We start from the raw sequence: 25,930 nt of genomic DNA on the forward strand, positions 1-25,930 counted from the left end.
CTGGTTAAATACCAAATTTACATGGGTTCTAACATAGACCTTGACCATAGACGACCATAGAACATTCTCCAGGGGGAGGGGAGGGGTTGGGCAAAATGGCAAAGAACTGTGACATCATGTTTACACGTCATCACAAGAAAGAAGTGTTTCTAGGGAGATGGAAAAGGGGAGATAAAGAAGCTGTAGAGAGAGAGAGAAAAGGAAAGAGAACAGAAAGTGAGGGACAAAGAGAAATAAAGAAGCGAGACACGAAGAGAGAAGGAAGGAAGGAGAAAATAAGTGAAATACATAAGCGAGGCAAACACACACAGACTGAGGCCGTCTCCCAAAGGTGCAAGACTGTACTTGAAGCGAGCATCCTCCGAGTCTTCGAGTGCGGTCTTCAAGTCGTGGACTGGAAGTGTTGTCTTTCGAATTGCACTGCGACTGCAGCGCCAAATACGTGTCTACTTCCTCATCCAGTGTTATATTTACCTGCTGGTCGCTTTTAAGTACCAGAGTTATGCCAGTATCTGCTCGAATGAGAAATTGTAGAAATTCTCTCTCGGGCCAAGGGAATTGAGGTGAAGGCGTAGCATCACTAACGTATACGGCCATGCAATCTGTTAAGTAAAGACAAAAATATTAGTGTAAATGCAGTGTCCCCTGCAGCATGTAGAGGACATAAAGACGAAATTTCGTTACTACAAGTCCTCGAAAATGATATTTTTACGTGCATGTATGCAACCACATATCACACACTCAGTGTTTCCACTAACATTTATTTTTCTGGTATTGTGAAGAGGCCGTATACATATCAAGTTTAGATGAAGTATCAACTGCTATTTGAAAAACAACCTCAACCACTCTGATCACGTGAACTTTGAAACCCCATTTTTGTCATTTGAAGATGGCGCCTCCTCTACAGACTTTGTAACCACCTTTAAAACTAAATATCGCTACATAATTATAACTACGCTAGATACGAGGGTCACTATTTATATTTTGAGCCTTGGCAACACTGATTGAAGTTAGGCGCGATTTGACGTTTGCACGGAATCGTCTGGCATTATTGACCATAACGTACTTGAAATGTTTTGTCAATAGCTTCTTCATTTGTGTTGTTTATGTTGCCTTGGAGATTGCGCGACAACAATAAAATGGAATTAACTCGTGAACATTTTCGTGCGATGATTTTTTACGATTTTCGACGTGGATTATCAAGACAAGAGTGCATCGATCAACTTACTTCCACATTTGGCGATGAAGCCCCATCCTTTGCCACTGTGAAACGCTGGTATAACGAATTTAATCGTGGCCGCCATTCGCTCACCGACGAGATTCGCGAAGGTCGTCCAAAATCAGTTGTTGTTCAAGAAAACATTGATGCTGTGCAAAACCTAATACTGCAAGATCGTCATGTGACATACTGTGAGATTGAGGCAACCATAGGCATTAGTTCCACCAGCATATATAAAATATTACGTGATCATTTAGCTGTGAGAAAGGTATGTTCTCGTTGGATTCCACACAATTTGACAAGAACTCAAAAAGACGCTCGCGTCAATTGGTGCAAACAAATGCACAATAAATACAATCGTGGTGCTTCAAAAGACGTATATAAGATTGTAACAGGTGACGAATCATGGATATATGCATATGAGCCGGAACGTAAACAGCAGTCGACTGTATGGGTGTTTCAAGATGAACCCAATCCAACAAAAGTTGTTCGCGCTCGAAGCACATCGAAACAGATGGTCGCCTGTTTTTTTCTGGAAAACTGGTCATGTGGCAACTGTGCCTTTAGAGGAACGTAGAACGGTCAACTCTGAATGGTACACAACAATTTGTTTGCCAGAGGTCTTCGGTCAAATACGGAAAACAAACGAACGCCGTCGGATCATTCTTCATCAAGACAATGCCAGCTGTCAAACATCTCGTCTAACAACCGACTTTATGAACAGTCAAAAAATCGAATTGATGGGTCATCCGCCGTACAGTCCTGATTTGGCACCCAATGACTTTTTCTTGTTCCCGAATGTCAAGAATAAATTGCGTGGACAACGATTTTCGTCGGCGGAAGACGCCGTTGATGCGTTCAAAAACCATATTATGGAGGAGTCTCAAGAAGATTGGAAAAACTGCTTTGACAAATGGTTCGAACGAATGCAAAAGTGTATTGACCATAAAGGAGAATACTTCGAAAAACAATAAAACAGTTTTCAATGCCAAATTTCTGTTTTTTCATTGTTAGGCTCAAAATATAAATAGTGATCCTCGTAGCAGAGGGCCCATTCATATTTCAGATCAGACGTGTATTGTATCAGGCCGAGTCCGAAAGGGACAAGACCGTACTTGAAGCGAGCATTCTCCTAGTATGGTCCTGGAGTGCGGTCTTCAAGTCGTGGACTGGAAGTGAAAGTCTTTCGAATTGCACTTCGACTGCAGCGCCAAATACGATCAGTAGATAAACCTGAGGACACGTTGTTTTCCCGCATTTTAAACACTTATTTTTCACCACAGAAAGCACATAGCATTTTCAAATGTTCGTACACATACATTTCCACACATTAGAAGAACTATAACCAACAACTTGCTGCCCAATAACGTATATCTACCTGTGTCGCTGGCTTTCTACCTCCGTGATTTTATACAAATGAACAACGAGTGCAGAAACCACGTGACCTAGTCACCAACCATCTGCACTGCAAGCTGTGCACTTCTGTTCTTGGCGCTTTCGAACTGTACTAGGTGACGTCACTTCCGCCAAGATCATACTTGAAGTGTGTACTTTGTACCTTTCGGACAGAGCCAGGGAGGAAAGATAATAAAAACGCTGCAAAGAAAGAAGTATGACAACTATAGAAAGATAAGAAATAAAAGGGAGAGAGAGAGAGAGAGGGGGGGAAGGAAATAAAAGCGAGATGGAGATGGAAAAAGAAGTAGAAAAGCGTGAGAGAGGGCAGAAAGAAACAGGGAAGAAATTGGAATAGCAAAAGATCGATAGGGAGAAAAAAATAAAGAACTATGGTAATGAAAACATAGAAAAAGAAATAACCAAGAAGAGATGAAGTAAACACAAACGAAGGGTACTGAAACAAAAACTAAGATCGAAAGCCGGAAGGAAGATACAAAGAAAGAAATAGACAAAAAAGTTGCAACTAAAACGGAAGAAGGAAGGAGAAGCAGGCAATTTTTCCTTTTTCCAAGAGGGGGCATTTCCCTCGACCGAATGAAATCTAAGAATAAATGTGTTTGTATTTCTCTTACATTACGTCGCTTTTCTTCCGATTCAAGTCAACAGCGGCGATGATTAGATTAACACCTTTGCCCACACTGGACTCGTATCCGGAATCGTAAGTCGTGTAAAGAATTTTGACTCATTTTCTTCCCGTTGTAGTACAACATTGCGGAACCTATAGTATTGAAAATACAATTTTCCATTTATTTCATGCATACGTGAGTAGTGGTGGACTCAGGAACTCGCTACCGAAGATCCCGAGTTCAAGTCCTGCCCTGGGCATGGATATTCAATGGCGAATGCCTCTTCGTCAATTCTATCTAATCTCATTCATTCCCATGGCCAGAATTAGTCAAAGATAGCAGAATAGTGACGCAAGAATTAGAAAAATGAGAAATAGAATTCGTCTCTACATCCACTAACAAGCTAACTCTCTAGCCTTATTAAACCCAAAGGTTTATGGCTGCAACAACACAAGCATTCCATCTGTCCCTACCCTGGGCAAGGTCAATCCAATCTTTTCCATCCTTATCGATTTCCTTTAGATCCATCTCAACGTTATCCCTCCATCTTGGCCTTCCTACTGGTCTGTTACCATCAGGTTTCCCAACAAGGAAATGTATCTACATCCACATACAGTCAAACTACTATATATTGTTAGGAATGTTCCTGAATCGTTGCCATTCCCCTCAAAAAACAATCGTGTCATGTTAGGTTTGCCAGACGTCCCGTGAATGAGTTCACTGTCGAGAAAAATCCTTTCGTGATGCCTGTCTGTTCCGGTTTCTGTTTTTCCTTTCAAATGAGATATTTTCCATTCGGTCTCTTATCCATTGTTGGAAATTAAAACAATGACGATACGGCTCTCGATCGTATTTTGTTCCAGCTCTGTGGCAAAATGTGCGAGTGTTCATTGTCCAGTCAAACAGGACGGAAGAGCGTCTGTAAGTGTGGCATTGTCGATATAGAGTGAAAAGCCACTGGATGCGTTCTCCAAGATCCACTATTTATCGATAGGGGCAAAATCGGAGAATAATATCAATAATAATAATATTTTATGTAATAAAATTACATATATTATGTTATAATAATGTACAATTTTATAATAGGGGCATTCCACGAAAAGTTACATGTAAGTAACAAAATGACTCAATCTAGAAATTGCATTAAGTTTTAAATGTTTGTGAATGCATATAATTTGCATATTTCACCAATTTTCTAACTGTTGTAGCCTATATGCTTCACAGACAAATGAAGTGAAAATTTGCTACATTTTTAAAGCATCACAAACGGAACACACAAATTATAGTTCATAATTCTATGATATCAGTTCAATATGAATATTAAAATCCAATCGCATGACTAGAATCTTAAATTTTGTATGTGAATGCCACACACGTAACGCCCCAATAATTCATAATATAAGACTAATACCCTTGTTTTACTGAGGCACGCGCCCCGATTTTTAATAAATGAATTTACTGTCCCGGAAAATGCTTTCGAGTCGCCTATTTAGACCGGTTTTTGTTTTCTTTTCCTTTCACTTCAGAGCATATTTTCCATTCAATCTCTTTCTCGTTTCAATGTTGGCAGCACTGCTTTATTGTTGGAGCTTAACTACAACGACAATACAGCTCTCGATTCTCTTTTCTTCCAGCTCTACAAAAAAATAGGCGAGTGTTTACTGTCTCGAAGGACAGGGGGGAGACAGCCACTGTAAAGGAAAAGTAAAAAACCAATCCTCTGCTGGGTGTGTAGACTGTAGAGGATGTGATATTAGTACCGTTATCAAAGATTGACTCTTCTGTTGAAAGGGACATGATTGGAGAATAATATTAGTAATAATAGTATAATACAGGGAGGACCAAATACGTAGATGTTACCACTTATATGGCAATTTGAAGAGAGGATGAGTTATATATTTATACCTATACCTTGCAAGTGATTATTGGAGACATGTTATATGGAAACTGTAGTTGATATGTAATTGGTATGTGTTATTTGCTGTATACAGGTTTGAAAGTGTAGGTTGCAGGTATAATTGTATATGGAAACACGGTGGAGTCTGGAGGGGAGGAGGAAGGTGTTTACTGAATGAACGGAACTGAACTGAACTGCACTGCATCCTTGAGATACACTTTGTACCATTCACATACACATATGTAAATTACAGTGAAAATAAATACCTGAAAATATACTAACCGTAGCCTCGACATATCCATTTCAGTTGTAACATCTTTCTGGCACTCGTATAATATATGATAATAATAGTAACAATAATATCATTTTTGTACCGATTTTTCACTTACAGAATCTGGCAACCCTGATCAAGCATATTAAAATATAGAACATCCCAATATTTCTTCATTATCATGATTTGTTGTTGACTCTCACACAATGAATTACGCAACAAGGAGTGTATAATTTCGATGCTTATCTTCAAACTGTAATCACAGAGCTGGAAAATATAGAAGCATTGCGACCTAAAGAAAAAGTAAATACCCTTCTTCTTCCATTCAAAATTTCTCATTTAATTTAGAAGTAATGTCAGTCATAACGCTTGGCTATGAAAATTTAAGGGGTGGCGTAAAAAGTAGGTTGACAGTTGTAAATTTTGATGAGTTTTTCTTTCTTTTAATTTTCCCGTGAGTCGAATAGTCCTGTAAAACATTTCGACGTAATAAACCGTAATTTTTCTTTTATATCTTTTCGCAGCAATGTGTTCACCAACGACGGACGATACTATTAATGTCTGAACGCGCATTGCAATATCGATTAGCTGGAACTCCCGAATAACAAGATTCGAATAATGACATTAAAAATAATGAGCCTAAGTTTTGCAAATTGTTTTCGTTTCTTGCTAGTAAGTTTATTGCATAACTAAAATACATATACAGGGTGTCTCATCTAACATTGCGAACTGAAGTATTTCGTGAACAACAACAAATATTGAAAAACTGCTTTCGCAAATATATAGGTATGAGAGGGGCTCATGAAATTAGTGGATACAATACGTTCAACTACGTAAGGAAGTACGATTTTCAACACAAACTTAGGTTTTTTTAATGGAAACCCCATTTTATTTTTAGCTCATTTGAAAGTACGTAAAAAATCATTAGAATGGCGTTTGTTACATTGTAATACGTCAAGTAGTTCTCAAGTAAATGTAACCTGAAGTTGACGCTTGAAACATTCTCACAAGTTGATTCGTGTGTCGTAACATGCATACCCCCCTTTTGACGCCATTCGTGTATCGTAACAAACATGTTACTCTTCTGCATACTATGCGTTGTGCTTAGGAAAGTTGTTACGTTCCCAACAACTGCGGGTTGTACATAAGTAAACTCTGACAAATTATCTAAAAGGTTCTGCTACATCTTTCTGAGTTATCAAATAAGAGTTTATTAAAAAGTATAAATTTTAAACATTCCGCCATCAGTTACATACATAAATGTTAGTACATTAACATCTTTCTAATTTTTAATTGGCGTTCATTAATTTACGTCATAATTTTTAGTACATTGGAACAATCAACTCTTCTCGTTTGGTCATGACAAATCTTTAAGTTTTCAACTTTGAAACTTTGCAGCTTATACATTTTTCCTTCAAATTGATTTATGAAATTTATCAAATAAAGCAAGGGCGTAACAAAGTACACTGTTTAACCAGACGTTTGTGATAGTGTACGTACGTCAGAACTGTTGCTGAGAAAATAGTATTTTCAGACTCTGGAAAGGCCGGGATGATACTTATCTATGGCGAGTGTAGGAAAAATGCAGCACATGCGTGCAGGCTGTATGCGTGACGACATTTGCGCTCGGCTCTGCCGACCGGCATAGTGAGGGATGCGCCTTCACGCTCAACTTCAGGTTACATTTACTTGAGAACTACTTAACGTATTACAATGTAACAAACGCCATTCTTAATGATTTTTTACGTAACTTTCAAATGAGCTGAAAATAAAATGGGGTTTCCATTAAAAAAAACTAAGTTTGTGTTGAAAATCGTACTTCCTTACGTAGTTGAATGTATTGTGTGTTCACTAATTTCATGAGCGCCCCTCATACCTATATATCTGCGAAAGCAGCAGAAGAAATATTGGGATGTTCTATATTTTAATATGCTTGATCAGGGTTGCCAGATTCTGTAAGTGAAAAATCGGTACAAAAATGATATTATTGTTACTATTATTATCATATATTATACGAGTGCCAGAAAGATGTTACAACTGAAATGGATATGTCGAGGCTACGGTTAGTATATTTTCAGGTATTTATTTTCACTGTAATTTACATATGTGTATGTGAATGGTACAAAGTGTATCTCAAGGATGCAGTGCAGTTCAGTTCAGTTCCGTTCATTCAGTAAACACCTTCCTCCTCCCCTCCAGACTCCACCGTGTTTCCATATACAATTATACCTGCAACCTACACTTTCAAACCTGTATACAGCAAATAACACATACCAATTACATATCAACTACAGTTTCCATATAACATGTCTCCAATAATCACTTGCAAGGTATAGGTATAAATATATAACTCATCCTCTCTTCAAATTGCCATATAAGTGGTAACATCTACGTATTTGGTCCTCCCTGTATTATACTATTATTACTAATATTATTCTCCAATCATGTCCCTTTCAACAGAAGAGTCAATCTTTGATAACGGTACTAATATCACATCCTCTACAGTCTACACACCCAGCAGAGGATTGGTTTTTTACTTTTCCTTTACAGTGGCTGTCTCCCCCCTGTCCTTCGAGACAGTAAACACTCGCCTATTTTTTTGTAGAGCTGGAAGAAAAGAGAATCGAGAGCTGTATTGTCGTTGTAGTTAAGCTCCAACAATAAAGCAGTGCTGCCAACATTGAAACGAGAAAGAGATTGAATGGAAAATATGCTCTGAAGTGAAAGGAAAAGAAAACAAAAACCGGTCTAAATAGGCGACTCGAAAGCATTTTCCGGGACAGTAAATTCATTTATTAAAAATCGGGGCGCGTGCCTCAGTAAAACAAGGGTATTAGTCTATATTATGAATTATTGGGGCGTTACGTGTGTGGCATTCACATACAAAATTTAAGATTCTAGTCATGCGATTGGATTTTAATATTCATATTGAACTGATATCATAGAATTATGAACTATAATTTGTGTGTTCCGTTTGTGATGCTTTAAAAATGTAGCAAATTTTCACTTCATTTGTCTGTGAAGCATACAGGCTACAACAGTTAGAAAATTGGTGAAATATGCAAATTATATGCATTCACAAACATTTAAAACTTAATGCAATTTCTAGATTGAGTCATTTTGTTACTTACATGTAACTTTTCGTGGAATGCCCCTATTATAAAATTGTACATTATTATAACATAATATATGTAATTTTATTACATAAAATATTATTATTATTGATATTATTCTCCGATTTTGCCCCTATCGATAAATAGTGGATCTTGGAGAACGCATCCAGTGGCTTTTCACTCTATATCGACAATGCCACACTTACAGACGCTCTTCCGTCCTGTTTGACTGGACAATGAACACTCGCACATTTTGCCACAGAGCTGGAACAAAATACGATCGAGAGCCGTATCGTCATTGTTTTAATTTCCAACAATGGATAAGAGACCGAATGGAAAATATCTCATTTGAAAGGAAAAACAGAAACCGGAACAGACAGGCATCACGAAAGGATTTTTCTCGACAGTGAACTCATTCACGGGACGTCTGGCAAACCTAACATGACACGATTGTTTTTTTGAGGGGAATGGCAACGATTCAGGAACATTCCTAACAATATATAGTAGTTTGACTGTATGTGGATGTAGATACATTTCCTTGTTGGGAAACCTGATGGTAACAGACCAGTAGGAAGGCCAAGATGAGGAGCCGCGGTGCTCTAGTCGTTCGGCCTCCGTGGCGGAGTGGTCAGCGTAGCGCGCTACGAAGTCAGAGGTCCCGGGTTCGAATTCCGGTTCGGACATGGATGTTTGTGTTTGTCCAAAATGACAGAGAAAAAGTTACGGGGATGTTACTGCTCAGGGGTATTCCTTTTTAAAAAAAAATAATAAGTCGGTATGATGTCTGATTGCCACGCGGGAGACCCGGGTTCGATTTCCGGGGGTGGGTGATTTAAGGTCGAAATATTTTCGGCCTTGTTCCCCCACAAAGCGGCTCTGGGGCTCACCCAGCCTCAAATCAATGGCTACCTGGGAACAGCCCTGGGTATTAAAGGCAGCAAGAAGCGTGGTGCTGATCACATCACCTCCATAAATGGCCGAGATCTAGAATGTGTGGGGCCCTACCCCCACTTCCCCTAAATGTGCCTTCATGGCACGGTGAACTTTACTTAATAGCATGTAGGTCACTAAGGCCAAACATTCTACCAGAATGTACAGGGTGTCGCGGAATAACACTGACAAATTTTCACAGCGTGGAGAGGACAAAAAGGTGAACAGTTTTTCTTTGTAACGTTTTGCTTGTTGAGCCCTCATTTAAACGCTACGAACCCTCGGAAATTTCTGTCCAGGTCTAGTATAAACTTTAAATATAGTCAGCAAGCGAGATAAAATATTTATACGAGGTACAATCTTTATCTTTTTTTCAGCATTCACAAGTACATTTCCATCACACGGCCTTTCAGTAGAGTCATGACGCCTAAAAGAATACTCGTCATGATTGGAGCAGCTTGGCTTTGGAGCTCCATCTACAATCTCTCACCTTTGTTCGGCTGGACACAGATTCGTGAGTAAACAGTTTCTTCTTCTTTTCTCAACTCAAAATTAGATTGTGATTGTAAATCAAGTTTAACGCATTTCCATTGTATTGTACTTGTGCGAAAATTGGCAGAAAGTTTAATTTTCACCAAAAATAAGGACTTTCTATCGCAGAAAATTGAAAGTTTATGAGGACAAGATGAGAATAGTATGCATGTGTATTGTGTAGTCTAATAATGATCTGATGTTACTGACATTTGTTCTTTATTAATACATTGGTGATTGAACATATCCATTGTTTTACCTCATATGTATTCTAACATTACGTTCCGAGAAAGCACCTCTTCTCTTGTCTTCATATAATACCGTTTATTTTACCATTTGTGGGAATCGAATCTAGAACAGACAGGCCTGTTATTTTACTACAGATCCGATGCCCTAACCAACTGCAGGGTGTACCATAAAATCGCAGGTCTGTCGCAGTTTCGATCTCCGCCGCCAGCAAGAAGAGATTGTCATTGTCACGATAAGCTTTGAAAGGTAGAAAAAGATTGAAAATGTCCAAAAACCTATAGCCTGACTTTAGTCTAGATCAGTGCTCGAAGTGAGGGGAGATGCAGTTGCAAAGCATCCCCCGAGCAGTATCATTGTCACCATGTTAAACCATACGAGGATCCCCCCTCCCCTCCCCATAACATTTTCCACTTCAAGCACTGGTCTACATAGTCTATAGCTAAAGCACATATATGAGTTGTGGTGGGGATGGGTGACCCTGGGAAATGAACTTTACTTTACTCATGTTTCATTGCATTACTCTTAACAACATTAAAATATCAATGCCTTACCGGAAATCAATTCCAGAAATAATAGATCACGGAAGCTGGCCCGCTCATAATTCATCCCACGCCATTTTGTTATATTTTGTATTCTTGAACAAATATATTTCGATTAGGTATGCACTTTTTAACATCAATGCGTTGTTTACACAAAGGAATTGTTCGATAACTGCGGTTTGAGACGAGGTGTTAAAACATAAAAAAATACAAATGTATCTTATTAGTATTCAGGAGTTTCAATCCAAGTTTTCGCAGCGTTTGAGACCAATGTTACAGCTATATCTTGGCATACCATCTGTTACATTGTAGCTCACATCTCAAAAATGTTTCTTCCCATTGTTGTCGAAAGAGATCTTTGGCAGAATTGATTCATTAAAAATGTACATTCTTTACTTCGCCAGACTATGCTTGGAACACGCAAGGATTTCAATATTTGATCCAGTGCCTACTCGATTTTTCATTATTGCATGTTGGGTGATTGTAAAGGGTGGAGATAAGGTGTCGCTGTTGAGTCCGGGGTGCTATTTTCGTGATTCCAGAACACACAAACGCAATATCTCTATCACGCCCGAAACCCCTTGGGCTAGCCAGGTTTACATATTTGGTTCATTTCAGTGTACACAGGTTTTATGTTTACCTACTTGCCTATAATCTGGTTTTGGGAGAGGTGGGAGGAGGAGAGAGAAAGACAGAGAAAGGAGAAAGAGAGAAGAAGTGAAGGAAGGATAGGAGAGAAGATAAAATACGGAATGACAGAGAAAAGATACAAAGAGAGAGAAAAACATAGAGAAAGGTAACAGGGATTGAGATAGAAAAAGAGCCGAAGAGAGAGAGAGAGATAGGAAAAGATAAGAGAGAATGAGGAAGAAAAAGAGACATGGGAAGAGAGGGGAGATAGATAAGATAGGGAATGAGAGAGAAAGAGAGAGGGAGAGAAGGCGACAGAGTAAGAAGAAATAGAGAAAGAAGAGAAAAGGGAAAGTTTAAGAGAGTGGAAGGGAGAACAAATGAAAGGAGAGAGAATCAGAGAAGGATAGAGAAAAACGCAGAGAGAGGGTGAAGAAAGTTAAATAGAAAGAAAGGAAATTCTACATCTGTAAAAGAAACAAGTTCGAAAGTTGACAAAGCTAGTTTTTTAAGTTCACTTTATGCCCAGGAGATAATCAGAGAGATCCGAAGCATTGACATGATCTCCCACTAGGAATCGAACACACGATACCACTAGATTAAAGGATCATTCACTTGATTTATGAGTTTGATTTTGATTTGGGTTAGTTTGCCTCACTTTTCTGTCACTTTTGGCTAATCGCGACGATGGGGATTAATGGTGATAAGACGAGATGGACGAAAGGACAATCACAAACGCTAGCCTCACAAAGACTGTGGATCCAGGCACCAGAGCCTCGTCAGCCTGCGGTGCTTGCGTGCTTGAGTGCTTTCAGAGAAGGTCACTTCTTATGACTCATTTAATTTATAAGGACTTCCACTGGAAATATTCAAAATGAACATACTAAATCACTACCCAAACTTTCTTTCATGTGTCATTTTAATAATGCAACCCATACTGACAGGCGCGTAGCCAGGGGAGGGGGGTGAATGCAAATATCTAATTTGGATAGTATATAGCGGTTGCTATAAATTTCACTTCATTAGCAGGATTAAACATCTTGTATATAATATATATATATATATATGTAATATATTGAAAAAATCACATACAGAGCTTCTCCCCCCCCCCCCCCAATTCCCGAAATAAAATTCTGGCAACGGGCCTGCATCCTGATGTAGAAATTGCCAAAGGGACAAATGTTTCCTAATGAGAAATGTTAATGCAAGCAAAACAATGACATGGAATGGTTAGTTTTGTGAACAAAGGCACTGTCTTATGTGGGTCATTCCCAACAGAATCCCATCACATCATTTGTTAATTCCCGTAAATGAACCAAACAAAGGAACAATGCGATTTAGATCATTCAAAGAATAGACAAGCGTCAGTAAATCACCACACCACAGTGCATCATAGTCACACAATAACGGGACCCATACGATGAATATTAGTCGACATGATTAACGAGTAAACAAATCAGTCCACAGGACGTCTCTTTCATCCTTCGCTGTGAGAACGTCGGCGTGTTGGATTTGAGTGAGATTGATTACTGCAGTTGGAGCGAAAATCCAAGAATTTTCTTTTTGGAAATTGTCCAGGAGATTTCAATGGAAAGTACGTTCCTGCGAAACCCCTGTGAATGACCCATTTCAAATGATTAAGCGTGTCCTTTTGAAACCAACGAAGTAAAAATTATTATCATTGGTAACTTGCCTAAAACACAGGGTGTTTCAAAAGTGCATAACCTTAATTTTGAGTTACGTGCAAATGGTGAGAGATTTTCTTTCTTCATCAAAACTCATAGTATGTAAATAAAGTTTTGTAACCAGGGGAGGTAGGAAGGATTTTTCTCAAAAGGAGTCAAGACACTCCACCCCCAAAACACTGCTTCAGTTTGAAGTTATTGTGTACCTGCAACAATCTACATCAGTCTTACTTCTAATTGTAAGCCCCTTTATAATTCACGCAAATTAATGTGACTGACATGAAATTATGTGCGTGAAATTTATAATTTTACATGGATATTCACTTTTCAGAGAGGGTAACGTCCCCTTGACCCCTCCTCCGGAGGGTGTAAGAGTGACCGCTGAATGACCGAGTCTTTCAGAGAGAGACCCTGGCACCTGAACCCACAGTTAGTGAACCCTCTGTAAGGATCATGTTGCGTCGTCCTGTACGTGTTTGTGAATGCCCTTTCGTCCGTCTTATCTTATCAACATTCATTTCCATCGTCGAGATTGGCCAAGAGTGACATAAAAGCGACCTAAAATAGTTTTGAATTTTTAGTCCACTTTATGCACATATAAGATAATCGAGAATGGACCTCTGCGGTTTAAAGTGAGATCCGAACCACTGTATGCTTCCACCGGATATCGAACCCTGGACCTCTTGATTACAAGGCGACGACGTTGCCACTAGGGGAGGCCGAGCAACGGAAAATAACCTATCATTATTTACGCATGTACCCACCCGTATAAATTTCTTCCGACGTGACTGTTCATTTGCTGGGGGTAAACGCACTCCTTCATTGACGAGCTAAAGATCAGAGCCAAAAATTCCGGAAAAATGACTTCCTGTGCTAATAAGTGCTGGCACCTCGCCCTCGAATTCGTGGGTTTTCAACAGGAAGTGCGATAAGTTTATTGTCCCAAGTGTACGTGTCTTGGACGATACCTCGACCTACAATTTACAGATTTACGAGTCACGATACAAACCGGGCTTTCGTTCCTCCCCCTTTCCAAAACATATTAAACGTATCTTTACATAACGCATTCATTCGTGTAGTCGATAATCTTAATGAGAATACACTTTCAGAATTACAAGACGTTATGTTAATCGTGCCCCCAAATTTATTTTTAAGTCTACGCCATTGACATCCAAGGCACATACTGATTAATGCAGTGAATTGAGGGAATCCTGCTAAGTAGGCTATTTATGTAAAAATGTCAATAATTGCTAAAATATTATAATGATTTTTTTCTCTAGATCAGTGGCGTACGCAAGGGGGGGGGGTTACGGGGTTTAAACCCCCCCCCCCTTGAGCTTGTGAAATATTATGAAAAATGCTGTGGAAAAAAAATTAAATGGCCAATTTTTTACAGTCAAAGATCTGGGACAATAATATTACTATTACTACTTCTACTACTACTACTACTACTACTACTAATAACAATAATAATAGTAATTTGAATTATTATTTCCATGCAGCATGGAGAAAAGCACAGCATTCCAAACACACGCGTCTTTCAGAGTGATGCCTTGAAAATAATCACGAGTTTATGAGGTTATGTTAGGGTAACTATGATTTAAAAGAGAAAAAAGTTGTTTTGTATCTCAGTGACGTACGCAGGAATTTTTTTCGGGAGGGGTCTGGAATAGTAAATGTGGATAGCACATGGCTTCGTTTTGGAGGGCAGGATGCATAATAAAATATTTCGTATTTTTGGAGCTTTTCAGTCTATTAAAATTGTATTCAAAGACAAAAATGGTAATCGGGATTCACTTTGAAAGAGGTTTCGCATTTACACATTTTGATTTTTTAAAGTTCTTAACGGATTTTTATTTGAAAATTCTGATTTTCTCAAAATTTTGGTAGGGGCTGGAACACCATCGGCCATCCCTCTATGTACGCCAGTGTTCAGCGCACATGTATTTTGTTTTGTGTGAATAATGAGAATTAACTAAATAAAGTTAATGGTACGTTGTAAGAGGCTAATGTATATACAAAGGCTAGGAGGACAAGAATACAGTCACCAGTTCGCCTTCCCATTGTATTGTTTACCGCAGCACGTTTGAATGTCTCTCTTTAAAATGTCTCACCTTGTTGACTAGACAATTATTCAAACGATAATAAGCTTAACTATTGTAAAATGTTTTGTTGGTAAGAACAGCGAGATAATCCAGATGTGAATTATCGGGGACATTTATGCGGGGAAGTAGCCGGAAAAATTCCAACCAATTTCGCGAATCGAATCTGGATCTCCTGCGTGATTGTCACTTGTCAGACGCTCTACGACCAGATCACCGCAGCTCCTTCGATGAGTCCCATACTTTGATTATTTCAATTTATTTTAATATATTTTCTTGTTTTTATGGATCTTCTTCACCCTTGAAATGTCTCACCTCGTTGACCAGACAATTATTTCGTAACAAAGAAACAAAAAAATGCTCCCAGGATTTGATAAAAATCGAATGACTAGAAAGTAATTTCGTTCTAATGTTTTCATAAATACTATATTTATGTAGATCTCTACTACTTAATAGTAGTAGTAGTGGTATTAGTAGGATTATTAGTATTAATTCAGCTAATTAATTAATTATAAGTATTATTAATTAATTGTGATTATTATTATTTAATTAAAGTATAATAAAACAATAGTAATGTGAATTTGGAAAAAACTTTTAGAAATAACACCCCCCTTGATGAAATCCTGCGTACGCTACTGCTCTAGATAATCAAAAAATAAGGATGAAATAGATTACAAAGCAAATTAATCTAACGCAAATGATTTCGTAACATGGGGTGGTTTCACTACCAAAGAACAACACACAGTGACGAAGTAATACAAAGATATTCGCTCCAAAACCATTACTGTATAGTTTCTGCGTAAACCCATGTGCTTTTCATAAACATGACTTCCAAAATTGTTTAGTAAAGAGAGCGTGTGATCCACTATTGGCTGGTTGGGTGATTTGAATTGGTAATTTTCCCCACAATGTCTACTCAACACACTCGGAAACTTAGGCGGTTGAAAGTATTTAGATGATTTATGAAAATGCTGGTAATTGAAACATGAAACATCGTCATGTTTTTCTTTATTATTATTAAAGTGACTCGCTCTTCCCCGACGTTTGTGTTTCGGTTGCCAACTTTTTCTGTGCTTGATCTAAGCTGATCCTACTGATCGACTAGGTACATAGACTACAAGCCAAAAAAAATAACGAGAACATACGCGTTGTTTGGTCATCAAGTAGACATTTTGATGGAAGAAACAAATCTACTCACCAGTACAACGCTTCACAATACGACATACTTCCAGTCACAGGTGGGAGAATTCAAATGCCATCGAAATGCAACTTCAGTTGTAATCCTAGCTGAATCAAGTTCTTGATTAAGATCAGAATGCACACTGTTGACTGTTCACTTTAATCTTCTTTTTGCACCATACACAACCTTGTAAATCTACCTTAATCCGTGTTGCAGCAGTTGTATGCCACTTCTAGAGGTCTCTGTTTCGCTAACAGGTTGCCAAAAGCGAGTGTTCTTGTCCAAACAATATGTGAAATTAATATTTGATAATATAACTGGCACTGAAAAACATTTACAACTACAACTTGACACAACGCAAGAGAAAACAAAACAAGTTTCAACTTGCAACAAGAAATGCGACATTTTTTTTCTTCTTCTTCTTTTTTTTTTGTCCCTGTCAGCATTATCTTGTCGACTTTGGACATCGTTATTGTTTTTTTTTTATTTCTTTTAATGTTTTCTAATAAAGTTGGCAGTTAGTCTCAGAAATTAATCGGAATCACAAATATATAACAATTATTATAAATAATTCACTTTTTTTTGTCCATTTTGCTGTTTCTTAAAAATCACTTTATATTTCAAGTCTACATTTTCGAGAATATGCATACAGCATCCATATTAATGAAGGGGATAAATCTGTTAAAATGGATGATAGTGATATTGGAAATGGAATTTTTAAACGTTGAAAACCTTTGTAGAGTATGATTTGTTGATCTGAATAGATTGGACATTCTAGAATTAAATGTTGAGCATCAGGATTATTATTGCCACATTTACAATTTTCTTGAGTTTTAATTTTTATTTTTGCTAAATGTGCTGGTGTACGTACGTGTCCTGTTCTTAATCTATTAATAAAAACTATGACTTGCCGTGGGAGTGTGTATGAATTGAACCAAGGGACTTTATCTTAAGAAATGCGACACAAATTATCTTGAAAATCTCGCACAAGAGCAAGTCGAATACATAAAGGTTGGTCAATCGCATGTTGTAAACAGATGATGTCATTTTGGAGTTGCATTACGAAAGGGCAAGTAGCAAGATGGAGAAGAATGGAGACTAGTAATGTAATATTGAAATTATATCCAAAAGAAAACTGACATATTCTACAATATGGGCTACTTCGAAAGCAGGAACAAAGAATTAAAGACAGATATTCTTTTACATATACGAAACTAAGAAGGCCGCGGTGGCTCAGTTGGTAACGCGTCTGACTACCATGCTCAAGGTCCCGGGTTCGATCCCCGGCCGGTTCAAATCCGGGAACTTTTCTAACGCTGGAAGCGGCCCCGGCGCCTACCCAGCGTCGAATAACATGGGTACCTGGGGGAAACCCTGGGGGGTAAAGGCGGTCAGGGGCGTGATGCTGATCACATCACCCCCACTCACGACCGGATCAAGAAAGTGTGGGGCGTTACCCCCACACCCCCTATACGCCTTCATGGCGTGGTGCTATGCACAGGGGAACACTTTTACTTTACTTTTTATACGAAACTAAGTTGTTTGAGCAAAAAAGTTGCTGTACTGGATACAATTAACAATATGTAAAAATAATGTTTATGATCATTATTATTTTCTATAACGGGTGGGCCGGGCCCCGTGGCCGAGGGGTAAGCGCTAGGGGTCTCGGGTTAGAATCCCGCTCGGGCATGGTTGTTTGTAAATGTCCATTCGTCAATTTCATCATTTCATCCCCATCTTCGCAAATTAGCCAAGAGGCACAAAACGCGAAGTAAAATAAAACAAATCAATCTATGGGGGGGGGACAAGGCATTCAAACACTCCTTCAGTTTAAAGTTATTGTGTTCCTGGAGCGATCTGTACCAGTCTTACTTGTAATTAAAGTTCTTTATAATAATTAACACAAATTACTGTGATCAGAATGAAATTATATGTTTGAAATATAGCTACAATTTTAGGCTGGCCGGTATTTCCAGGGGGCATCAATTAAATTCATAATTCCTTAGTGACAAGCCATTAGCCAATAAAGATAGAAATGGAACATAAAATAATTCAAATAAAAGAGATATAAAAATAGATAAATCTCAGCCCTACTCATCATGTCATTCTTAAGGGACATCACAAACAAAATTTTTGATATTATTAAACTGATGTTAAAATAATAGTTATTTGAATATAATCATTGCTTTTTCTGGTGGTAGGCAATGGTATGTTGTGCAGGCATCTTTTTATACGTAGGTGGTAATTTATGAACATACCACAATGTTTTGAGTACTTCTTATGATAAACTAAGAACAAATCAACTGGAAGATTAAACACACTGGTTATAATATTATTATAATGAAGATGTTGGTCATGAATTTTATCATTCACTATCTCATTCCAACACTTTCTGACAAATATTTTTAAATATTTCAAACATTCTAATTATTCCATGTCATATGGTACGTATATTGAATTAACAATATATTTGTTACATTTGAAAACAACAATTGTCCTTCACAGTTTTGGATGGTAGTTATGATGATCTCCCTCCACACACACGCACACACACTAGGGTGAACATAATATTTTTTGATTCCAAAACGGGGCATCAAAAGGATGTCAGGTTACCCCTCCCCATTTTCCTAAAAAGTCAGTTAGGCCTAATTATAATATAGTTGTTATTATTAACGTATTAATATTAATTATAAAATAACAATTATTTTAAAATTAATAATTTAATACATTTGATTAAAATGTGGATCACATAAATGATACATCATACACAATAAATGAAATATTATCTCCCGATTTCAAAAGATATTAATTTTTATAATCTTGGTGTGGCTTATATGTATAGTGTATCTGCTCCCTTCTGATGAACCGTTAATGCTAGTTCTACGCATATGTGACACACAACGATTTGTCTTTTGAGTTTGTGTCAGACAGGAATTTATATTCTTGTTGCCAGTCAGTATTGAAACTACATGTGTGCTTCATGGCCATGCTTATTCACTGCTATACAAATAAATGAACACACACACAAAAAAAATACAACCCGCAACGCAAGCTAACTTAAACGGTAAACTGCTGTCTGCTCGAAAGTTTTCCAGAATAATGGAACATTTTGATTGTTATGAAGTGCTTGAAACGCAGATCAAATTCCATCAATGTTGTTTTTTACTTGGTTTTCAAGATAACTCCTAGACTTTTATAAAACGGGGCAAATGGTGCTTTTAAATAATATCGACGGGATGGCTGGGACACACCTCTGAAACGGGACTGTCCCAGTCAAACGGGATGTATGGTCAGCCTAACATACACATGTGCATGGCACCCCTCTTCCCCAAAACAAGAAGGTGTCCCCCCTCTTCACCCATTCACCCACCACACACCTTATGTTATAGATGTTGTGACTGTGTAAGAGAATTTATCTTTGGTTCTAAATATTAACTTTTTCACATACCTTCCAGTGTACAAGAAAGGAGCAACACAATGTGGTCCTGCAATTCCAATTACGCTAACCCAGAAAACACACTCCTTCTGCAATACCATAGTAAACTTTACTCTGCCGTTGTCTGTTATGCTATTTTGCAACTACAATATCTTCAAAGCTGTCCGTGTTCATTTAAAGAGGTAAGTATCAAATTGTAAAATGTGAATGAAAGTATCTTAATAAATTCAGTTGTATACTTGTGAAGTTGAAATTCAAATAAGAATTATATGTACATACGTATGTATAGAATAGAATAGAATGGTCTTTATTTAAGCAGGCGTGTTTTGGCCTCGTGGGCCATTCTTACAACCAACCCTTGTCAAAGATACAATAAATGAATAAAAACATAGAAAAAAACACATTGATCATGATAATACAATAAATATAATATAAATATTATACAATAATAAAATGATACATTGAATTGTTAAGTATAAGAGATAAGTAATAAGTCTTGAGCATGGCCGTAGGCAAGAAAAATTTTCGTGGGGGCGTCATTCATAATTGTTCCCATGGGCGTCGCCAGAAATTTGAATAATAGAAATAATAACAAAAATTATACAATAATAATTAAAATTTCATAATAATAAAACAATTTTATTCCAAAATTATTATTATTATTATATCCTTAAGGGGGCTTACTCAATTCAGCAGATGAGTGAATATCGAGCACAAGTTTTTTTTTTTTTTTTTTTTTTTTTTTTTTTTTTTTTTTTTTTTTTTTTAGTGTGTACTGAAATGCACAATTATTATACTTTATCAAATTTTAAGATACCTTCAAGAAAAAGCTCTAAAATTTAGATAGAAATTTTAGTCATAAAGTTTTTGTTGTTTGACCTTATAACTTAATTTTTGGAATTTTGAAAAGTGTGGAACCAGTTATTCTCTTTAAAAACTTAGCCTGGTGCATGGATTGTAACCTCAATCGCATAATGCGCTACGAACCTGGAGATCCTAGGTTTGAACTCCTATCAAGGGGGATTTTCAACTTTATCGGACAGGGAATTTAAAAGTTGGAAAGGGAATTGTGGGACAATCATAAGGGAATTTTCAGTGTATATTCCTTGTGACACAGGAACTAAACTGGAAAGAGGACAGCATAAATGAAAATGGAGGGATCATGGGTGGGCTGCAATTCCGAGAATAAATCCTGTTTCACTCAACTTTCAGAATTCCAAACATATGAAAATTCTACCTCTATCGTTTCAACATTGTCTCCTTGTATTTGTGTGATGCTTCAAAAAAAGATTTGAAAATAGTTACAGATTGTTTACATATGAAAGTTAATGTAGTTGTTGGGACAATAGTAAGTTCTTTAGTTGTTTCTTAAAACTTTGATGGATTCAGAAATTTGAGCATTCCTTTAGGGCAGAAATGAATAAAATTAATTACATTCAAGCATTTATTGTATTTTGAAAGTAAGTTTGGTTCGACAGTGCTTATATAGTAATTACCTAAAATTATTTAGAGGATTTGTAAGATATCGAATAACTAAAAGATATTATTTTTTAAATGTACCATAGTTCTGCTAAATCTGCTCTCATTGGTTCATTAATTGATTTGGTTTACTTTACTTCCCTTTTTTGCCACTTTTGGCTAATTGTAAAAAAGAGGATAAGTGATGATATGATGAAATTGAAGAAGGGACACTCACCAAAAACACCCATACTCAGACTGGGATTCGAACCTAGGGCCCCTGGCATTGATAACCACTCAGCCATGGAGGCCATCTCTGCTTCCATGTAGTTTTTCAACATGAACCACTATCTATAACAAATCATTATCAGATGCTAATAGTTATATTGTTTTTAAGAAACCAAAGTACAGACTGGTTAGCTTTACTGATCAAAGGCACACACACTGTGGATGGTAATTTCTTGGTGAAGTGAATGTTAGGATATTACTTGTAAGAAGCAATTTGCATTAATAATTTCAACTTAAGTAGCATTGGAATTTGGAATAAATATTAAATATCTTTTGACAAGAAAGTATGAATTTAATTTGGATACTTAGCCAGATTTCATAAATTGCCATTGCAATATCTCCATTTTTAAATATTAGCAACTTTTAAAATGTAAACATGTACACCCGAAAAAAAACATTACTTATACATAAACAAATTAAAGCTTTAAACGTCCATTTTTTTTCAGAATGCGGTCAACATCAAACATTGATCAACAGAACTCCATAATGCAGCAAAAACGGATCACAGTAACTCTTGTGATTGTGATAGTTTGCTATCTTCTGTGTTGGATGCCATACATTATCTACTCTTGTTCTATTGTCTTCAGCAAGAGTAAAGATGCAGTACCACTTATTTTGAACCCTATAGTAAGTGCTTACATATATATGTGTGAGAGGTTATTCAATAATGTATTTTTCTAATGTCCCGCACCGTGGCTGTGCAGTCTAAGGCATCAGGCTTATTGGATTTGGGCTACAAGACGTGTGCAGGTTCAAGTCTCCTGGGGAAAGTGTAGCAATTTTTCTCTAGAGATTTTGGTAAGTGTATGGGACCATCGTGAGGAAATTTGGGAGCTATGAACACATAGTGTAACCCAGTCATAGAAATCTACAACAACCACTGAGGGTTCCTCGTGCAGACCACACGTCATCCCGTAACTGGTTGGATGATTGCTCACCTGTGCTGACGCATGTGGGAGTGTGGCCGGCAGTCAATAGGTAGGCCTTGGTCCTCAAGGTATGTTGCACCATGGGTTATGTTATGTACCTAATTTTCTTATACACCAATACCAGAATAGGGTCATACAGTGCTAAAATCGGCCAATAAATTATTGTTATTGACATGGGCGTAACTTAAGGCCTAATTTGGGAGAGGGGACAGACTCAAAAAGTTTTCCATCCCATAAAATTGCATCCAGGATTATTTTGGTAAATAACTGTTACGTTTGTGAAATCACAAATACTACTTTCTATTACTTTTGGTCCACAGGTCCCAGGAGGTTATCAAAGGTTGAATTTTTGGGGGTTGCGGGCAGGTGCCCTGAATTTGCTTATTTTATTTACTCATAACAAAGTAACACATAGTTAGTTAAAAGAAGTAAAGGGAAAACACTTGAGTATTTCCACAGAAGGTCGACCGAGCATTGATAATGAAAAACACCTAGAAAAATCACTATATTTCATCATTTGAATTATCATTTGAATTCTACACGAGATCATGGTAGTCCTAATTGGAAATTCAAAATGGCTTCTTAACCCTGCTGGAAATTTCTAGTGTTTTCAGTAGACAGAATCGACTGTTATTAACTGAACTCTACTGTGTCTCTCAGAAATCTACTGAAACTCAATGGTTTCCTACTGAACAAGTTCAGTAGGCCTACTCTACATGTACAGTAGAAGAAATAGAAGTGAAATATTCTCTTCAGTATTATATGCAATATTTTATATAGAGTATGTAACTCAACTTGTTGGCTTTAAATATAACTTTTCATTCCTCCTGATTTACAATTAGTTTTTATATCTATTTGGAAATCTAAACACAGTAGATGTTTCAAAACACCTATAGATCTACTGAAAACAGTACAGTAGAGAAACTAAAAGTGAAAATAACTTATTCAGTATTATATTCAATATGTATGTAGTGTTTTTAGCTTAAAATGGTGGTGGCTGTAAGTGTTACATTTCATTCATCCTTATTAAGAATTTTTATTTATATCTGTTTGAAAATCTGAACACAGTAGATGTTTCGCAACACCTATATATCTACTGAAAACAGTAGACAAAATTTTCAGCAGAGATAGGTTCTCAGCAGTGCCAAGATATGAGCAAGAAATAACTTTCACCATTCATTGCTCTAAAGACCAATCCTGCAATTTAAAAACTGCAGAAAATTCTGTCAGAGAGTGCACTCTAGTTCTTTTGTACTTACACATTATAATGTAATGTCACACTGTGCCATAAAGCAATATATTATTTTTTGTTACAGGCTTATTGGTGTGGGTATTTAAATTCAGCCTGCAATCCTATAATTTACGCATTTCGTAGCCCATCATTCAGACAGGGCTATCTTGAACTTCTGTTTGGCAAGAGAAAAGGATCGGTTATACCTGGAGGTAGGTACAATAGTATATAGATTTAAATTTTACAAAGCTGGTGTTTCATGATGTGCAGTTGAGAATTTCAATTATAATCAACATTGCATCATGTGTAAAGGAATCAGAGTAGTTAAAATATTCCATGGAAATAATTGATATATATATATATATATATAATGGCTTGATTTTGTAGAAAATTATATTGTGGACAATATTGCACACAACAAGCAATGTATCTAACATGCACCTTTATCTGCCTATCTTTTCTTATTTTCTTATTCCCATTAAAATTGCAATGTGCAGCATAAATTATGTTACTTCAGTATATTGGTAAGTTAATATATATATATATATATATCAAATTGTTTTGACTTTGGGGCTACTTATTTCAGAAGTAGCTCCACATTCTGAGCAGAAAATTAGAATATTGTAACAATTGTAACTTGTTAACACATAATTTATTTTTTTGAAATATAGTAAAAAATACATTCTCAACAAAGTGTAAATGAATATTTATGCCCTCAAATAACTTATGCTTTCTCTTAACACAACTTTTCTTTCTTTCTTAGTAATCATATTGCATGGCATACACTTTTACCAGAAAATAAATATTTTTTGTTCATTTACATTCCACAACTGAATATACATCCACATGCATCATTTTCTCATCTCATTATTGCAATCCAATACTGTTAAAACATAAAAGTACCCCTGTTCATGTGCACACATGCCATGAAGGCATAAGAAGTGATGCAGAGGTAGAGCTCCACATATTCTTGATCTCATATTCACACTATCCATTTTTGAAACTGTAATTCCTTAAGTAAAGAGACAAAACAGGAGTCGTTGTTGTCTATTGGGTTATAGGGCATTTGACACTGACTGCCACGTTGGAGACCTGGGTTCGATTCGAGGGATTGGTGACTTAAGGTTGGGATTTTTCCGACCTTGTCTCTGAATAAAGCGGCTCTGGGGTTCCCCCAGTCTCAAATACATGGGTGTCTGGGGGAACTCTGGGGGTAAAGGTGGCTGAAGCATGGTGCTGATTGCATCACCTCCAAAATGGCTGAGATCGAGAATATATGGGGTCCTACCCCACATCCCCAGTAAATGTGCCTTCATGGCACAGTGCAATGTACACAGGTATTTTTCAAATATTGAAATACTACTGTACTGTTACTTAAAGAAAATGCAAATCCCTTAATAAGTTTCAAAATAATGCATACAATTTGTACGATAATCTTTTTTACAAAAATGATAACTTCCATCTAGTCTAGCTTTGCATGAATTGTGATTAAGCATGAAATTAATTTTAATTTTAACATTCTTGAGTTTACAATGAGAAGTCGTGAAACTGTACATACAGATATAGAAATTCATTGTGCAGGGTGGCTCGTAAGTCCCTACCCTTTCATATATCTTATGTATCTAGTGTATAGAGTTTTCTGTGTGCTGTTGCGCATAATATTATCCACGGTGCCAATGAAATGGCCTGCAAGAAGTCTGGACTTGACAACGTGTGATAACTCTCTCTGGGGATACATAAAGGACATTGGGTCGAAACAACGTTATAATTCCAATGATGAGTTGAGTGCAGCTGTTACAGCGACATTTGGAACAATAATAACCCCTGTATGTTGCAAAAAAATGTCTCACAGAACATGACGTTGCATAATATTATGCAGCGAGAATGAAGGACAGCACACAGATACACTGACACATAAAATATGTGAATGGGTAGGGACTTATGGGCCACCCTGTATAATATATAATGTAGTTTGGTTATTTTACATTACTTTCGTACCTTGTCAACGAACACAATGTCTTACCCAGCATTTGAACCTAAGACTCCTGGCTTCATAGCATACTATGCTATTCTATTTCTGCAAATAATATACATAGTTAGGATCTAAAAGGGCCAATGTAATATTTTGATGGAAATGAGACTGCAGTAGAATTCAGCTTCCCTTGATGATAATTTTCTTGTGGCAAAATTCAATAGACAATAGTTTACATTGGAAACC

General features: G+C 37.0%; 1 protein-coding gene across 2 annotated transcripts in view; it reads left to right on the top strand.

Moving 5' to 3' along the window:
* Positions 1-25,930, top strand: part of LOC145996489 (uncharacterized) — a 158,950-nt gene that overhangs the window by 120,901 nt on the left and 12,119 nt on the right. For both annotated transcript variants that reach the window (XM_083132987.1, XM_083132988.1), the window contains exons 3-6: positions 9,832-9,968; positions 19,826-19,988; positions 21,999-22,179; positions 23,798-23,924. In XM_083132987.1, the coding sequence (XP_082989113.1) occupies positions 9,832-9,968; positions 19,826-19,988; positions 21,999-22,179; positions 23,798-23,924 (608 nt within the window). The remainder of the gene's footprint in view (positions 1-9,831; positions 9,969-19,825; positions 19,989-21,998; positions 22,180-23,797; positions 23,925-25,930) is intronic.

The sequence above is a fragment of the Lepisma saccharinum genome, chromosome 12, assembly GCF_977018435.1.
Source record: "Lepisma saccharinum chromosome 12, izLepSacc3.1, whole genome shotgun sequence".
In the NCBI taxonomy this organism is placed as follows: Eukaryota; Metazoa; Arthropoda; class Insecta; order Zygentoma; family Lepismatidae; genus Lepisma; species Lepisma saccharinum.